Source organism: Sciurus carolinensis, chromosome X (genome assembly GCF_902686445.1).
Source record: "Sciurus carolinensis chromosome X, mSciCar1.2, whole genome shotgun sequence".
In the NCBI taxonomy this organism is placed as follows: domain Eukaryota; kingdom Metazoa; phylum Chordata; class Mammalia; order Rodentia; family Sciuridae; genus Sciurus; species Sciurus carolinensis.
This window is the reverse complement of record NC_062232.1, coordinates 117,267,256-117,283,255: the sequence shown is the minus strand read 5'-3', so window position 1 is coordinate 117,283,255 and position 16,000 is coordinate 117,267,256. Positions and strand designations below refer to the sequence as shown.

Sequence of the window (16,000 nt, the reverse complement as noted above, 5' to 3'; positions counted from 1 at the left end):
TTTGGGGGGGTGAGTGAAGCGAATCTGTGTGGAGAACCTTTCTGGATCTCTTAAGGTGGCAGCAAAGCTGATACACTTGGTATGTATGTAAGTTCACAGTCTTGTTTCTCAGTGGAGGTGTGTGGATAAAGCAAATCGTATGTGTACGTAGGAGAGGAGTGTGTGTGAGAGAGGAGTTTGGAAGGTCTTAGGAGTTTAGAATTGGCAGATAGGTCCAGTGAAAATGTGTCCCCCCTTTTTAGTGATGGTGAGGACGCTACCACTGCTATGTTCCCAGCCCTCTTCCACCTTCTATTTAAAAGACCCATAGGAGTGCTGAGGTATGGTGAAATATAATAGAAGAATGCTGGTTTTAGAGACACCCAACAGGTTTCCCATCCTGACTTGCCTAGTTTGTTATCCATGCTCCACCAATTACTAGCTGTGTGACTTCTTTGAAAGTTACCTAATGTCTCTGAGCCTCTATTTTCTCATTTGTAAAATGGAAAAATCAGTACCAACACTTACTAGGGTTGTTGATGTGAAGAGGAAATGAGAGTGATAGAAAGCATTTATACATTGCTTGGCACAGCTCAGGTGCTAAATGGATGGTACCTATTGCCTATTAATTATTTAAGAACTTTTTGCCCATTTCCCTTAAACCTATCCAAGTCTCCGCCCACTTTGAATTCCTGTCATTTGAAGAGTAATTCCTTCCTTCCCTGATATTAATTAATGGTCTAACCTTGGAATGGATAATTACATTGTGTCATCAAGCTCCAGATTATTAGATATTATTTACAAGAAAAACAGGCTTCCAGTTCCTTCCAGACTGAAGATGGAGGCTGCAAATTGAGTTTAGAGGGTTGCTGACCTTTAGACCCCGGTTGGCAGCAGGGGCAGCCCACACTCCTGGTCTTGAAAGCTACAGCAGGCTCTTATAATTGAGTTACCGCCAGGGATTCAGTAGGACTAATCCATCTATATGATTTCTTCGCCTGGTTTAATGCCATTAACGAAACAGAATTAAGGTGCGTGTGGGGTTGAGGGAAAACGGATTTTCTACATAGGACTCGCTAGTGTGTCACCATGGTCAGGCTGAAACCTACGGTCTAATTAATGAACGGCTTTGTGGATCAAGTCCTAGCAACCACATCAGTACCTCAAGAAAGTGTCGGGTCCACGTTGGTCCCCACTCAGAGAAAGGGCCATCCGTGAAATGGTTTCCTACGATGCCCCAGGAACTGATTCCTGACTACCCCGTCGTCCCCTTCCCTTGACTTTCTCCATCCCCTTTCGCCTCCTGTACAGTTTCTGAGCAGTTTTTCTTCTAGTATTTTCATGGATCTTCCCTGGATTTTTAACAAGTATGCCCAGACAACATGTCAATCCTACTTATTCCTCTCCCACACCTGTCCCCAGTCCCACCTCACGCCATTTGCCTGGGGTTGGCTAAACTGGGCAGTTGGGACTCTGTAAGCGTCCAGTTTGCCAACTGGAGCCACCAGCTCCAGGAGGAGGGGCCAGCGTGTAGGGGTGGGAGGTGGCAGCCGCCACAGTCAGTTTCACTCTCTGCCCTAGTGACACCCAGATCCCAGCGCGCCCTTCTCTCCTCTCTGAGAGTTCTGCTGTCTCAAGTTGGGCAGCTGGCCAGCGGCAAAGTCACCGATTCCGGGACTGAGATTCCACCGCTCAGTGCAGGTAGTTGCCAACAGCGGAGTCCCAAAAGTGTAGGTGACGACCAGCGCGGGCACGGGCAGCGCAGCCTGGAAGGCAGGCGCGGGGAGGAAAGGGAGTAACAGGGGCGGAGAGGGGACGCCTGGCTCCGGTGTCGGCGGAGGATACCGCGAGCCCGCTCCGGCGTCGCTCGCGGGCCCTGCCTGTCCCGAGGGACCAGGGAACGCCCGGGGCGACACGCTCGCCCGCACTCCGCCGGGCTCGCCCGGGTTTTGCCAGCCAGCGCTGACGTCGGCGCGCCCCTGCCGAGCTCTCCTTTTACTACAGCCGGCAGGCGGCTTTGTGGGGCCCCGCCCTCGCCGGCCCCCGCCCCCCGCGTGCCCACACCTTGCCGCTTATATAGAATGCGCCGCGGTGTTGATTCGCGGCTCTCTGGGACCCAAGAGTTCTTTGGAAGGAGAGCGCAAGCGAGGGAGCGGGCGAGCTCTGAGGGGGTGTGGGTGTAGGGAGAGAGCAGGTAAGGGTCATCGTTCTTTTCCTCCGCCCGCCAGCAACTCAGGCCCCCCTTTGGACAACATAATAGGAACCCGAAAATGGATTAAACAGCCAGAGAAAGAGGCGACCCTCCCCTCCGATTCCCCGCGGGCGAGAAGCTGCTGGGCTCTGCGGTGTAACAGGCTCACACGTTGCTCATCACATGTTCAAACATTTCCCTTTCGGGGAGGCTCGTTATTTTTAAGTGAATATTTTCGTCTTTGTTTTGATTTTTAAAAAACCTTCCTGGGTTTTATTTTGATGGAGTTGGCGGCCCGCAGCAGATTGGGAGAGGCGGGGGAAAGCGGCCCGCCGGTGCGCGGGCAGCCCACCCAGGCAACTCCCGGCGCGGCCCGAGCCGGCCGGGCCAGCGGCTCGCGCAGAGCTCGGGGAGGCCGGCGGCGAAGCCGGGGAGTCCCGGCCGCGCCTCTCAGGCGCCCCGAGGGCTTCGAGTGCGGCTCTCCGCGGGCGGGCAGGAGCGGCGGGCGCTGGGCGCGGAGGCAGCGCCGCACCGCTTTGTCTCTTCACTTCTTGAGCGCGGCGAGCGAGCGGCTCCTCCCGCGGCCGGCCGCTCGGGCTTGCGGCGGCTCCTCCTTCACCCCTCTCCTTTCCTCCCCACTCTCTTGCAGGCAGCGGCGGCAGCGGCAGCGGTGGGGAAAAGCGGATTCCGCCCCGAGCCACACCGAGGAGAGCTCGCGGTCGCGACTTGCCGCCCTAAGCACTCTCCCAAGTCCAGCCCGCTCGGCGAGGACTTGTCTCCTGGGCGAACCTTGTCAAGCAAGCTGGGATCTATGAGTGGAAAGGTGACCAAGCCCAAAGAGGAGAAAGATGCTTCTAAGGGTAAGCCCGCCTGCCAAGTCCGCCTGCTTCCCTTCGCTAGGTTTCCCTCGCCCCCTTGCTTGCGCGCCGCCCTCCGGTGGCTTTCATCGTCCCTCCTGGAGCCTAAGCTGCCCATGACCTCTGCGACCCAAGGCGTGAAAGGGGGGTCAGAGGCCTCTGGGGGAGTCTGGGTTTGCACCACTTTCCCTCCTTCCTGGCGGAATTGACGCCCCAAGAGTGCCTCCAGCCTCCTCCACTACCCCTCTGGACGCACGCTGGTGGCGCTGCGGGCAGACGAAGCTGCTGCAGCCCAGAGCGCCGAGAACCGCGCTGCCTTCTATCGGTCGACCGCCTGTCTGTGCGAGTGCGTGTGTGTGCGTGTGCGTGAGTGTGCATATGCGTGCTGCGCGAGTACAACATGGTGACATACTCAGGAATCTGCCCCGCTCTTAGAACCCAAGCTTGAACCCACCTTCAACCCCATCTCCCCGCCCCCAATGCAAACAAAGAACCTGGCCAAGACGCAGAACCCCTCCCCCCACGCTCCTTTCCCCCTCATCCCCCTACTCCCCAACTCCCTACCCATCGCACCCCCTGGGAGAGGCAGGAGCTTGCACCCTTCAACCCGCCGCGTGCAAAAGTGAGCAATCTCGGTGCCTTGGCGCCGCCCGCGCTGCGCCTCAGCAGCGCAGCCTCGCCAAGCCCCGGGAGAACAAAGGCTGTTGTCCCCTTGCCACTAGTGCCCAGCGGGAGTGGGCCTCCGCGAGAGAGAGCAGTACCCTCCCTCATCTTGTTGGGGTTCAGTCACAGAGCCCAGGGCGCCCCGCCTCAGGTCCCCCGTAGTGCGCGTCTCGGCCTGGGGCCATCCACCGGCGGTTTGGGGAGGCACAGCAGAGCGGGGCTCAGGCTGGGGAGAACTCAGGCAAAGGAAGGGGCGTCCCCCCACCCCCACCAGTCCCATCCAGTGCCTTGCCGTGGACCAGGCTTAGCTCTGGAATGTAAACTGGAGACAGCTTTGGAGACCCGGGTGTGGAGAGAGGCACAGAGGGGGTGTGGAAGAGCAGTAGGCGCCTTAGGTGCAAGTGTCCGGAATGGCCACAGAGCAGGCGCTGGAGTGGGCTGAACTGGCCCTGAGGGCCCCACGCACGCCGAACCACAAAGATCCATGTTTGGAAGTGTGTTTGAAGCTTGGGGAGCCCCAGCTTTCGTTCTTGGGGCCCCAATTCCTCCCTGAGCCCTCGGGCCCCCTTCCCTCCCACTCCTTTCCCTATTCTTTTTCTCATCTCCTCCTTCTCGCCTCTCCCCATCTCTAAGAGCTTTCTTTCCCGGGAGATTCTAGGGCAGCGCCAGCCCTCCCCCGCGGAAAGTTGTCAAAGTCTTCAGCTCAGGGCCTTTATCCTTGCTTCTAAATGGAGCCGTTTCTCTTCCAACTAGGCAAAGGGTTTAAAGGAAGACACCGGAAGTTTGTGGAGGGTTATATCTGTTGTCCTAAGGGTCAGTGTTGCTACTGGCTTGGCTCCAGGCTAGAATTCGGTGTCGTCCAACCCACTCAGACATGCTGACTGTGGCACACAAATCAATTGTAGCAGTAACTTCCGAAAGTTAGAACTGCAGGCATACATTTTCAGGACTTTCTCGAGCATGCCATAATAAGTATAAGGGCAGATATGATAAAGGCAAATGACTTAAGGTTGCTTAAGAAATTTTTGTGTATGTGGTGCTGGGGGGATCAAACCCAGGGCCTCAGCATGCTAGGCAAGCGCTCTCCCACTAAGCTACAGCCCCACCTCCCTACCTGTTAAAAGGTTTTATTTTCCACTGAGGCCCCAGAGAAGTGAGTGCAATTAAAGATCCTAGCACCCAATTGAGCTAAGCAAGTCATTCCCTTGGGAACCTGGGAGTATTTCACCTTTGTTTCTGGAACTTGGGTTCCTGATTTCCATCACGTGGTTACCTCAGGTTTCTTTCAGGTTACTTTTGAAGGATTCTGAAACCAAATTCATTCACAGAAAATGACTTTCTGTTTTAGGAATATAATTTGCAGTGTCCAGAATGGATTAACAAGTCTGGAAACATTGGGACAGGTTTCTGTAACTCAATGATGAAAATTTTATTAGGCATTGGTCATGACATTTTCTTATGTTGACTCAATACATTTGAAACCATATACCTCTCAGTAGGAATTGTGTAATTAGAACTTGAAATTGTGGTTGTAATTAGAATAAATTAATTTTACAAGGCAACTTTTAAGAAGGGCATTTGCTTTTCTGAGGAGATGGGGATCGTTTATCTGTTAGGAGCAAGATTGCCATTTCAACCTTTCTGTTGGTTGTTGAATTTAGAGCAGTTTCAAAATAGTGAACATGTAGTCCTCATTAGTATTTTCTTCTTTCAAGTATGTGAAAAGACTGTGATTAATTTTTTTTTTCTTTTTGATACTGGGGATTGAACTCAGGGGCACTTTACCACTGAACTACAACCCCAGCACTTTTTAGTTTTTATTTGAGATAGTCTAAGTGGCTAGGGCCTTGCTAATTTGCTGATGCTCACCTCAAACTTGTGATATTCTTGTCTCAGCCTCTGGAGTTGCTGCACTGGGCCTGCATTATGACTACAATTTAAAGATTATTTTTTATGTTAGAGCTGAAATATACTAGGTCTGTTCCTCCTTTTAGCCAATAAAGTATATTTACATTGCCCATATTCATGAAGATATCTGGTTATTTACTTATTTCCTATGTATAGGTCATACATGAGTTTTTTTAAACTACTCATTAGCATATAGGATCAAACATTAAGTAGATACTTCAAATATATACACATTTAATTTGGACAGTGGTGTGACAAATAATTGAATCAAATCAAATTAAGTTTGGATGAATTTCATGATTTGGAGCTTACTGCTATTTTAAATCTAACCTCCCACCCTGCCAGTTGAGGCTTATGCTCACAGCCTATCATCACTACATAGAGATTTTCATAGACTCCCATGTTTCTAGAGTTTCTAAAGCACATGTAGTGTTGGGCGCAGCAGCATACACCTGTAATCCTAGTGACTTAGGAAGCTGAGACAGGAGGAGCGCCAAGTTAAAGGCCAGTCTTAGCAACTTAGCAAGACCCTGTCTGAAAATAAAAAATAAAATGAAATATAATAAAAAGGGCTGGGGATGTAGGTCAATGGTAAAGCGCCACTGGGTTCAGTCCCCAGTACCTAAACACACACACATACATACATACATACATATGAAGCACAGGTAGTAGGTAATCAGAAAGTTATTTTGCACTGATGAATGAAATATGACTTTTTGTTGTTGCTAGGGGATTGAACCTACGGGTACTTTACCACTGAACTACATCCTCAACCCTTTCTATTTGGACACAGTTGTTTGCTAAAGTTGCTGAGGCTGTCCTTGAACTTGAAATCCTGCTTCAGCCTCCTGAGTTGCTGGAATTACAGGCATGCATCATTGTGCCAGCTGAAATACAGCTTTTAGAGGCTATAAATTGATGAATGTCTTTTAAAATGATCTTTTCAACTCTTTGAGGTTAAGATCAGTGATGGACAATGATCTTTTTGATAACCTTTTCAATAACATAGCTTGACAAGATCGACTATTCCCTTTGGGAGGGGAGCAGGGATCTTGATTCTGTTTGAAACTATTAAGAAGGCCTCTTGTACAGCCAGTAACCTTTTGTGTATTAATTTATGCTTTGTATAAACTTTAAAATTGTCAGTTGTGTATATAATTTGGGTCACACAGCTCTTGAACAGGGGGATCTATTTCTAGTTCAGGGAAGAAGAAAGCATAACATTCGTTCATTCAAGCAGATATTGGCTTAGCTTTGACTCCCTTTTCTGTACCATGTCACATAAGATCTTTTTAGCAGTCCTCCATTGGAAAACACTCAGGTAAGGTTGTGTGTGGTTTACTGCAACTATGTTTTTGTGGTATCAGAAAACTTGTAGCTTACTACAGATAAAACCAAATCTTTCTGGATGTTGTCAAAGTGTTAGGCAATTCTTGATTTCAAATCTGTCATTTGGTTTTTTGCTACATTTGTGGAGTTGGGTGTGTTTTCCAGAAACCCTTTCCTTTGTGCTTAGCCCCAGAGCCACCAGATATAGGTGAGTTTCAGGGCTATGTGGGCTGTGGGTTTTTTTGGTGAGAAAGCATTAGCATCAGAGCTGGGCTCATGCTGGCTGCTGGACGATGAAGGACAATTCCATGCATAGTCCAAGAGGCCAGCTACTTGCACAGCTGTTGCTTTAATGGATTGTGGTGCCCACATGCATTTATGGCCACAGCTCATTTTCTGTTCACTTCCTGACCTTTTCCAATGGCTTTTCTACCTTACCCAAGAAGCATAGGGAGAGCATTGTGGTCAGGCGGTCAGCATATCAAGGCTTGAGTCCCAAATGCCATTCCCAAAGATCATCTTGGTCTTGGTGATTTACTATAATAAATTTCATCAAATGTCTTTCTCAAACTTGGGCCAGGCAAAGCAGGTGTTTAGAGGTATTTTTCTGGCAAGAAATCATGTTGGTGACCTCTTATTAAAAATAACTATTGTAATCTATTACTCATGTAGGAACTTATTTTTTCATCTTGTCATCATAGACCAGACAGTTGTTTTATGGACAGTTGTCATAAGCCACAGTCTGTTCCATGCTGAAGGTGGTGATCATAGCCTTAGGGAGGGTAAATCTCTAATCACAAATATTAGTTTGTTCTTGGGGGATGGGTATGAGAGATGGATGCACAATGTCCCTAGATTCTCTGTCATTATTATTCTGTGTATGCCTTCTTTATTGACATAGATTGAAGTTAGAAGAGGGAGCAAGAAGTACTAAGTTAGGGAGAAGAAACAGGATCCCTATCTTATCTTGAGGCATAAGAAGAAAGAGTATCCCTATCTTATGCATCAAGTCCAGTTACTTGTACCCATCTTATCTTGAGTCATAAGATAGGGTAACTGTTTCTTCTCCCTAACTTAGTATTTCTTCATTTAAGTCACCTTGGAGTAGAGTTCAGTCATTAAAAAGGGCTAGGGTATACCCTAGGGCTGGTGACATGGGTAAGGTTGAAGTGGGAATGGATGTTAAATTGGGGCCTAGATGAGAAGTGGAAAGTGAGCTGTGGGGTGAAGAAAGGGGTGGAGGTCTGTGTCCAGGGTGGGACAACAGATGTATGGTGGCCTCAAAGATAGGCAGAACTGGGGAGAAAACTGGAATCAGGGCCTGGGTAGCAAGCTGGAGGGCTGATTAGTGAGGCAGAAAGTAAGGGGAGTGTTTCAGGTCTCTTTGCAGCTGTGCTGTTTTATGTCCAAATCAACTCCTCATTTTGGGAATTACAATCAATGCAGAACAACCGGAATGTGTTGCAGCTCTTCAAATATATCCAATAAAAAGGCTTTCGAGTGTCTGTTTCATTATGGCTTATATTTTTGGAGTTGAGAAATTTGAAAGGAATGGAAAATAATTGCCAAGATTAAACAATTCAATGCAGAAAACACATATGAATTGAAAATACAGTGGGTGGAGGGGATTTTATATGTCTGTTACTACATGGAGCATAACATTATATTTGAAATGTAAAAGTCAGGCACAAAATATGGTTTTAATAATTAGTATAGAACATAAATGTCTGCATAACTCATTTTCTGTAGTCACAGATTTACATTTCCCTACTCAGAATATATATTATCACTGGGATTTATCAGCACAGGCTGAAGGAGTGGATTTCAGGTACATTATCCTGTGTAACGTGGTTCATGTTAGTCTTTCTCAATTTGAAATGTAGGTTATCTACTTGTGATACACCAGTTCTAAAAATTCAGTTGAATCTTATTTGTGCCATTTTTTAACATGGCACTTTATCACTTTGTCGAATGTCATATCTTGATGAAACATTTCTCACAGATGAGGATTTCCAGGTAAAAGCACTGATTTCCCAAAGAAAATGAGATAATATATAGAATCATTATGACCACCATCCTAGGCCTGAGGTCCAATTTCTCCTTGAATTGTGTGGCCATTTTTTTGCTTTTCTGCAAAGCAGTGTTTTCCATTTTTCCTGAAAATGGGAAGTTTATATTAGAAAAGAGAGGCATTCTTGGTTCTTGGGGCATGATCAAAATGTGGACTATTTCATTAAGAGATCTAAGTTGTAATAAACATTGAGCCTAAATTACAATTACCATTGTTAAGATTATTGGAAAGCAGTTCTCATGCCCTGGTCTTTGCCCTTTGAAATTACTTTTAGCGTTTATTTTCAAATGGAAATGGTATTAGCATTACTGGCTAATGACCTTTCCCACAGGCAGAGGGTAAGGGGTAGTAGTTGTCCTTGCTGATTCTTGGCTCCTATTGGTGTAAAGTTTTGGTTGACATTCTAAGGAGAGAATAGAGCTGACCTGAGCTGGGTCACTTGCCTAGTCTGCCTGCTGAGATATTAGATTCCGTCTGGACAATCACTATTTGGCCCACAGGAATTCCTGTTGTGAATGTCTGTCTTTTCCTTTTTAGATCATGTCAGTGGGGCCTGGGGAAAAATAAAAAAATAAAACAACAACTTTCCATGCAAGGTAGATATAGACAGAGGCAAAATTAGAAAATAGTTAATTAAAAATATAGTATGGACTCAATTTCCCTTTTTGTAATCAAAGTTGGACTACAGTAATATGCGCACTTCTGAAGTAGGCATTTTTCTTTTGGTACTGGGAATTGAACCCAGGGGCAATTTATCACTGAGCTACATTCCTAGCCCTTTTTGTTTTCAGACAGGTTCAGAATTGCTTAAGGCTTGGCTAAGTTGCTGAGGCTGGCCTTGATCTTGTGATCCTCCTGTCCTAGCCTACTGAGTCCCTGGGATTATAGGTGTGTGCTACTGTGCGTGGCTGGAAGTGTGCATCCTGATGAATTTTGACAAATGTTCATACCCATGTAGTCAGTACCAGTGTCAAGATATAGAATCTTGGTACCCCAGGAAGTTTTCTCATACCCCTTTCTAATCATCCCCCCACTCAAAGGCAAACTATTTTGATTTCTATTATCCTGTATTAATTTTTCCTGCTGTTGAATTACATTTAAATAGAAATATGAGGTATGCACTCTTTGGTTTTGGTCACCTAGCCATTTCCACTTTCAGTGATAGTTCCCCTGTTGATACCTCTTTTTCTTGTCTTCTAGTTTCTTCAAGGACCCACCCTGGCCCACACAAGGGCACTTAATAGATTTTTGTACCTGGTTAGACTGTAAGAAGCAGTTGTTGAACAACTGAGACAAGGCAGGGAATCCCTTTAGGCATCAGTATGTTTTACTCATCATTTGAGATCAATAAGCAATATTCCTACCATTATTACAGTAGCTTCTAAATTGATGAGCACTTGTTGTTCGATACACATTATTTTTACATATATCTCATTTAATCTTTATGACAGCCAAATGAAGTAGTTATTAGTATATAGTATTTGGACTTTGGAGATGAGAAAAGTTGAAACCCAGAGAGACTGGGTGGTTTGTATGTGGTCATGCAGCTAGTAGATTGCAAATTACTAGCACAGTGCTTAGGTGTTTTGTAGTAGTTGATAAATGATCATTGAATGCATGTGCCATTAACCTACCAAAAGTCATTGGTCCTATGCTATGTTCACTTCTGTTTTGTTTTCCTGTCAGAAGGCAGTGTGATGGAGAAAGGCTCTTCTTGGTGGCTTAATCTGATATATGTCTGGGGAAAATATTTATATTGGAACTAAGAGGCAGAGCTTTAACCCAAATAAATCAATCATCAGTGGTTGACTTCTGAACACCTAGATAAGTTGGGGAAGTAATTTTGGTTGGGATCCTAAAATAGATATTTTCTGAGTACTGTCCATATGCCAGGGGTTTGACCTGAAATATCTCATGAAAATGTTATAACAATTTATGAAGGATAGCTAGATATACTACTATTCCCATTTGGCAGGTGAAAAAACTGAGTCTCAGAGATGGAGGCCATCTTGAGGTCATTCAACTGGCAACATGATAAGCCAGGTTTGATTGACTACAAATTCAATTTCCTAATCAGTAATTACTCTCATACTGTATACCTAGACAACATAGTGAATTCTTCTCAAATCCAGGTTTGCACAAAGGTGAAATTACCATTCACCAAAGTGGATGTAATTAAGAAGAGTGTACTCTAGGTTTGTCTGCAGTCTTGATTCAGCTGAACAAATCTCTGAACGGTTCTTGTGTTACTTCTGTGCCAGGCTCTGTTCTAGTCCATGACATACAGAGAAAAAAAGAAACTGAGTCCTTCCATAAGGGTGCCCTTTCCTTCCCCTTTGACCTTGGACACTCCAGCTTTTCACTTTACAATTGCATCTCACCTCATTTGGCCATTGCTTGGAGTCTTTGCTACAAGGAATTGGCTATGTGGCTGTGACTTTCAAGATTGAAGTGTTTGCCAATTTGAAAACAATGGGACTTTTTTCCAGAGCTGTACCTGGGAGCTTGTTTCACCTGTGTTCTATAGACTACACTTCTTCTTAATTCACTGTTGTGTAAAACTCCACTTGTTTATTTTATTTTTCATTACATGGCATATGCTTTCAATCTGTCTCTCATCAGAATCATATGTTTCATTTCCCTTCTCAAGTCTACCCGGTTCTCCCACCCCCCAACTCCTTTTTTGTCAACAGATGTCTCTGGTTTTCATTAACCAAATGGGGTTCCTTTGGGTGTGCTGGGCTAATTGGAGGATTTTCATTTCTGTATTTTTCTCCCTGGATAGCTATATTAACTGTGAAAGAAATTTTCCCTACCTCCTTAAAATGTAGCTCCCTGGAAGGAGCTTTTTGCTACTTTTTATATAACTCATTTTAAATGGAAAAATAAAAAAGTGCGAGCTTTATTTTTTATACTATTTATGCTGTCTTCAGTTAGATAATATTTCCAAAAATATATCTTGTTAACAGAGACACACGCCTGGAACGAGCATATTAATTATAGTTCTCAAAGTTGGGAATCATGTAGTGTTTCTCTGCTGTGGAAACCTATGTTTAACAGCCGTAATTAATAGTGATGGGTCTATTACATGGTTATAGGTAATTTTAATAACAAACATGAAATCCAGTTCTGCAAAATCCCTTCAAATAACCTAGGTAGCATTTCTGCCGCTCAGGAACGGAGGGTTAGTAAACAGCTCTTAAAATATTTATCCTGCTGTTAAAAGTAAAAGTAAACAACCTAAAGAAGGCAGGCAGAGTGCAGTTCTTGGATCTGCCCATAGATATTTTCAGAATCTTCTTTCAACCATGACTTTGAAAGTATTGAGAATTGACCTGCTTATTTTGCCTTTGATTCTCTCCATGTACGCTTGCCTCTCCCCTCGGGGGCTTTATTGAACAGTAAGGCTTCCAGGAGCACTTGGATATGCTGGTGGTTTTCCTTTTCGGATCTCTGGACACAAACGTGAACCATTCTGGAAGCAAGGCAGGGCGCTTCTTAGATGCTCTCGTTCCAGGGAGCATTTGTTTTGCGACTAGCTGGGAGCCGGACAGTCGCACAGAACGGTCTGGTCAACCAGTGTCCCTCTGTCGCCATGTATCTGGCAGGCAGGTTTATTACAAACCTCAGTGTGCTCATTAGCCTCGTGATGTGGCAGCTGCCTAAAAAAGAAACACGGAAAAGTTGTGTCACCGAAGGTGAAACTTGGAGAGGAGCTGCGCGGCGCCTGGCATGACAAAGCTCCTTCCTGGAGGCGACGGGGGAGCAGAGAGCTTTGCCCACTTGCTCTCGGAACCATGGTGCGGCTGGCTGCTGTGCAGGCGCCGTGGAGGAGCCGCGGGACTGGGTTGGGGCTGGCGGTGCCTGCAGCTGCCTGCGGGGTGTGTGCGGGGAGAGTCGCGGTGCTCCGTGCGGCCGGCGGGCGGGCGCCCTGCAGCCGGTGGGAGGCAATGTTCAGCGTTAAGATGGTGGCGGCCGCAAGGGGCGCGGGAGTCGCCCTGACCTCCACCGAGCAGCCCTTGTTCTCCCTACACCTGATCTCCCTACACCGCTGGACGCCTCAAAGGCGGACTCCAGAAGGCCGAGATTCCAGTCAGAGGCTTGAAGTCCGGGCTTGGTCAGCACCAGAGCTTTGCCTTCTCTGTCTTCTGGTTAACCCACATTGGATTTTAGCCGTCCCAAAACAATCAAGGATGCATCTCGAGCAGAATGCTCAGGGCTGTTTGGAATTTCTTGGCACTTTTCTGTTGCTATGTTTCATTGCATTGCTTTTTGAGATTCAAAAATAATGCATGTTTACCAGGGATAATGTGGAATGCCGCAAAAGCATAGAGAAGAAAATATTACCCAAGGTTTTACCCCTAAATGAACTTTTTGAGTTTTTTCCTTCCACTCTTTTTTTCTCTGTTATAATAGACTTAAAGACATGGATAATTATCTTTTAGTATGTGTATGGAATCACGCAGGATATACTATATTCTTTTTCTCAACATGTTGGGGTGTTATTCTGTATAGTTAATTTGCACCATCATTTCTAGTGTGTGAACTGGGTGTGAACTTGGGTATAACAAAAGAGAGATGGTTGTTTTGTGCCTGTGAATGTGGCGGGTTTTTCTGCATTTCCTTGACATCATTCTCACTGGACTGCACAAGTACTTTATAAAAGTACATATGTGAATATGTGCATATGTGAGAGACCTATGTGCATGTATAAGTCTATAAATACAAAATAACATGTAGACAACTATGCATATGTCTAAATAAATACATAACAAATGTACTCAGACTAAATCCTGTAAGTATATTCCAAGGATCTTGGGTCTAGTTCAGAAGTAGAGCACTTGCCTGGCATAGAAAGAACTGGGTTCCATCTCTATCCCCAGCACTGCAACAAAATAAAACAAACACAATACACACACCAAAAGGGATCCTTGGGCAGTTGGATTAGAAAAGATTTGTAGGTTTTATTAATATTTTGTATTTTGTCTTCGGGGGATATATATGATTACGTTAACAATATAATTGTATAAATGAAATATTGCTTATTTTCTTCAAACTGATTTTTTAGTTTGAAGAAACCAGACCTCACCATTCCTTGATCTGTATTGTCCTTATTATTTCTACATTTTATGATCCTTCAAGTTCAAGCTGTAATCCCAGAGACTCAAGAGACTGAGATAGGAGGATCATAAATTCAAGGCCAGCCTCAGCAATTTAGTGAGACCCTCAGCAATTTAGCAAGACCCTGTCTCAAAGTAAATAAAGAGGACTGGGGGTGTGGCTAAGTGGTAGAGGACCCCTGGGTTCAATCCCTAGTACCATACACACAAAAATTTATTGAATTTTCTATGGGGCAGCTCCTACTTCAGACACTTAGTATAGCAGTGAGCAAAAGAGGTTATATCCTTTGGCTTAATGGAGCTTGTATTTTGTAAGTTTACTTATGGAAACCAGTCGTTCTGTCCCTGAAGCACTTTGCTCTTTGTTGGTGGTGTGTCAAGTAGTGAGTAACTTGGTGCACATTATAGTCATTGGGACCCTGGCCTGACCAAACTACCAAGGAGGCAAACTGAATTAATAGACTCAGGCAGGGATTATTAATCTGAGGTCCAGGGACCACAAAATCATGGTGCTTGAACCCATGCAGATATCAACGTCATCTCCCATCACATATATCGCCCACCATAAGAGTCTGATTCAATAGATGTGGGCAGGGGGCTTAGGAAGCCATCTTTTTCATAAAGTTCCTGAAGTGGTTCTAATGTCCAGCTGCTTTAGGGACCTACTGCCCCTGAGCAGTATTTCTCAAACTTGCCTGAAGTTAAGAATCACCTTGAGTGTTTGCTTAAGAACAAAATACCCATCCCTCCGGCCTCTGAATCAGGACTTTAAGAAGACAGCCTGGTAATCCGAATCATAAAAAAGTGTCTGGGTAACTCTTATCAGGCAAGTTGGGGAATTGTTTTCCTGGAAACAATCATAGGACACCTAGAAATGAACAGAAAGGGGACATTTTTATTTTTGGTGAGCAATGTCCATAGCTTTCAACAAATTCCAAAACTCCAAAAATATCACTTGAGGCAGAGCCCTGAAGTTAAGGCCCAGGGTTTTCCTCAGCTCTGTGCATTGCTTCCTCAGTTTCCTCATGGGTTGAATGAATGGTTTGGAAGCTTCCTTTTTGCTCCTCTTTTCTCTCTAATTGCTAATCTTTTCTCCATTCTTCCTCTTGCCTTCACTCTCCTTCCTGTATCTGGCAGTGGGTGGGAGAGTAAGGATCAGGCCAGGACTAGGTGCACCCCCTACCTCTTCTTATCCTTCAGGCACCAAGGAGTATTTGCTGTAATTGATTCATGACCAATCAAGTGCATTGACCTATTACTGCTAGTTACTTTGAGTTATAAATGTTTTTTTATCTCTCTTACGGAATTGGGGGTTCAGGCAGTGTAGGATGACCTGATTTGTATCACAGAGCCTTTGGGACTTTGACAGATTTCACCATTTAAAAAACACCAGCTTCCTCCACCCCACTGGACATAAAAGCAACCTTTGAATTTATGACACAAAGAACATACCTTTAAAGGGCAGCGTGCACAAAAGGGGAGGAAAAGGAAGTAAGGCAGTTCATCTTTTCTGAGACCATTGTCTCCAGACAAGTGACAAAACTGAATACCTTGAAAAATCTTGTATTGATTTTTTAGTGCATAGGCATTGCCTCCCTAGGATCTCAAGAACCTAGTAAAAGATAATAAACTTGTTCCCCTGCCTTTGAGCCAGAGTTGAGTTGCTTAGATTACATGGCTAAAAAACATGAGAGTAGTTGCTCTGCTGAGGGTGAGACTTTGTCCAGGGTACAAGTGTCTTGACCATGTCGTATAAAAGCAAAGCTCAGTTCATGAAAATCATACATACAAATTGGACTTAAACGGCGAATGGGGAGTTAACTACAATTTTGTGAGTTATTGTTTTATGAAAAGGTTTTCTTTTAATAGCATCATCTCTGGT

The 16,000-nt window shown here is 45.1% G+C and overlaps 1 protein-coding gene across 5 annotated transcripts in view; it reads left to right on the top strand.

The window, feature by feature from the left end:
* Positions 1-16,000, top strand: part of Fgf13 (fibroblast growth factor 13) — a 510,261-nt gene that overhangs the window by 15,300 nt on the left and 478,961 nt on the right. For 2 of the 5 annotated variants that reach the window (XM_047536990.1, XM_047536985.1), the window contains exons 1-2: positions 2,044-2,173; positions 2,820-3,030. In XM_047536990.1, the coding sequence (XP_047392946.1) occupies positions 2,982-3,030 (49 nt within the window). In that variant the 5' untranslated portion in view covers positions 2,044-2,173; positions 2,820-2,981. Of the gene's footprint in view, positions 1-1,547; positions 1,710-2,043; positions 2,174-2,819; positions 3,031-16,000 lie in introns of those variants that run through there. The other 3 variants (XM_047536987.1, XM_047536988.1, XM_047536986.1) reach the window with 3 other exon arrangements.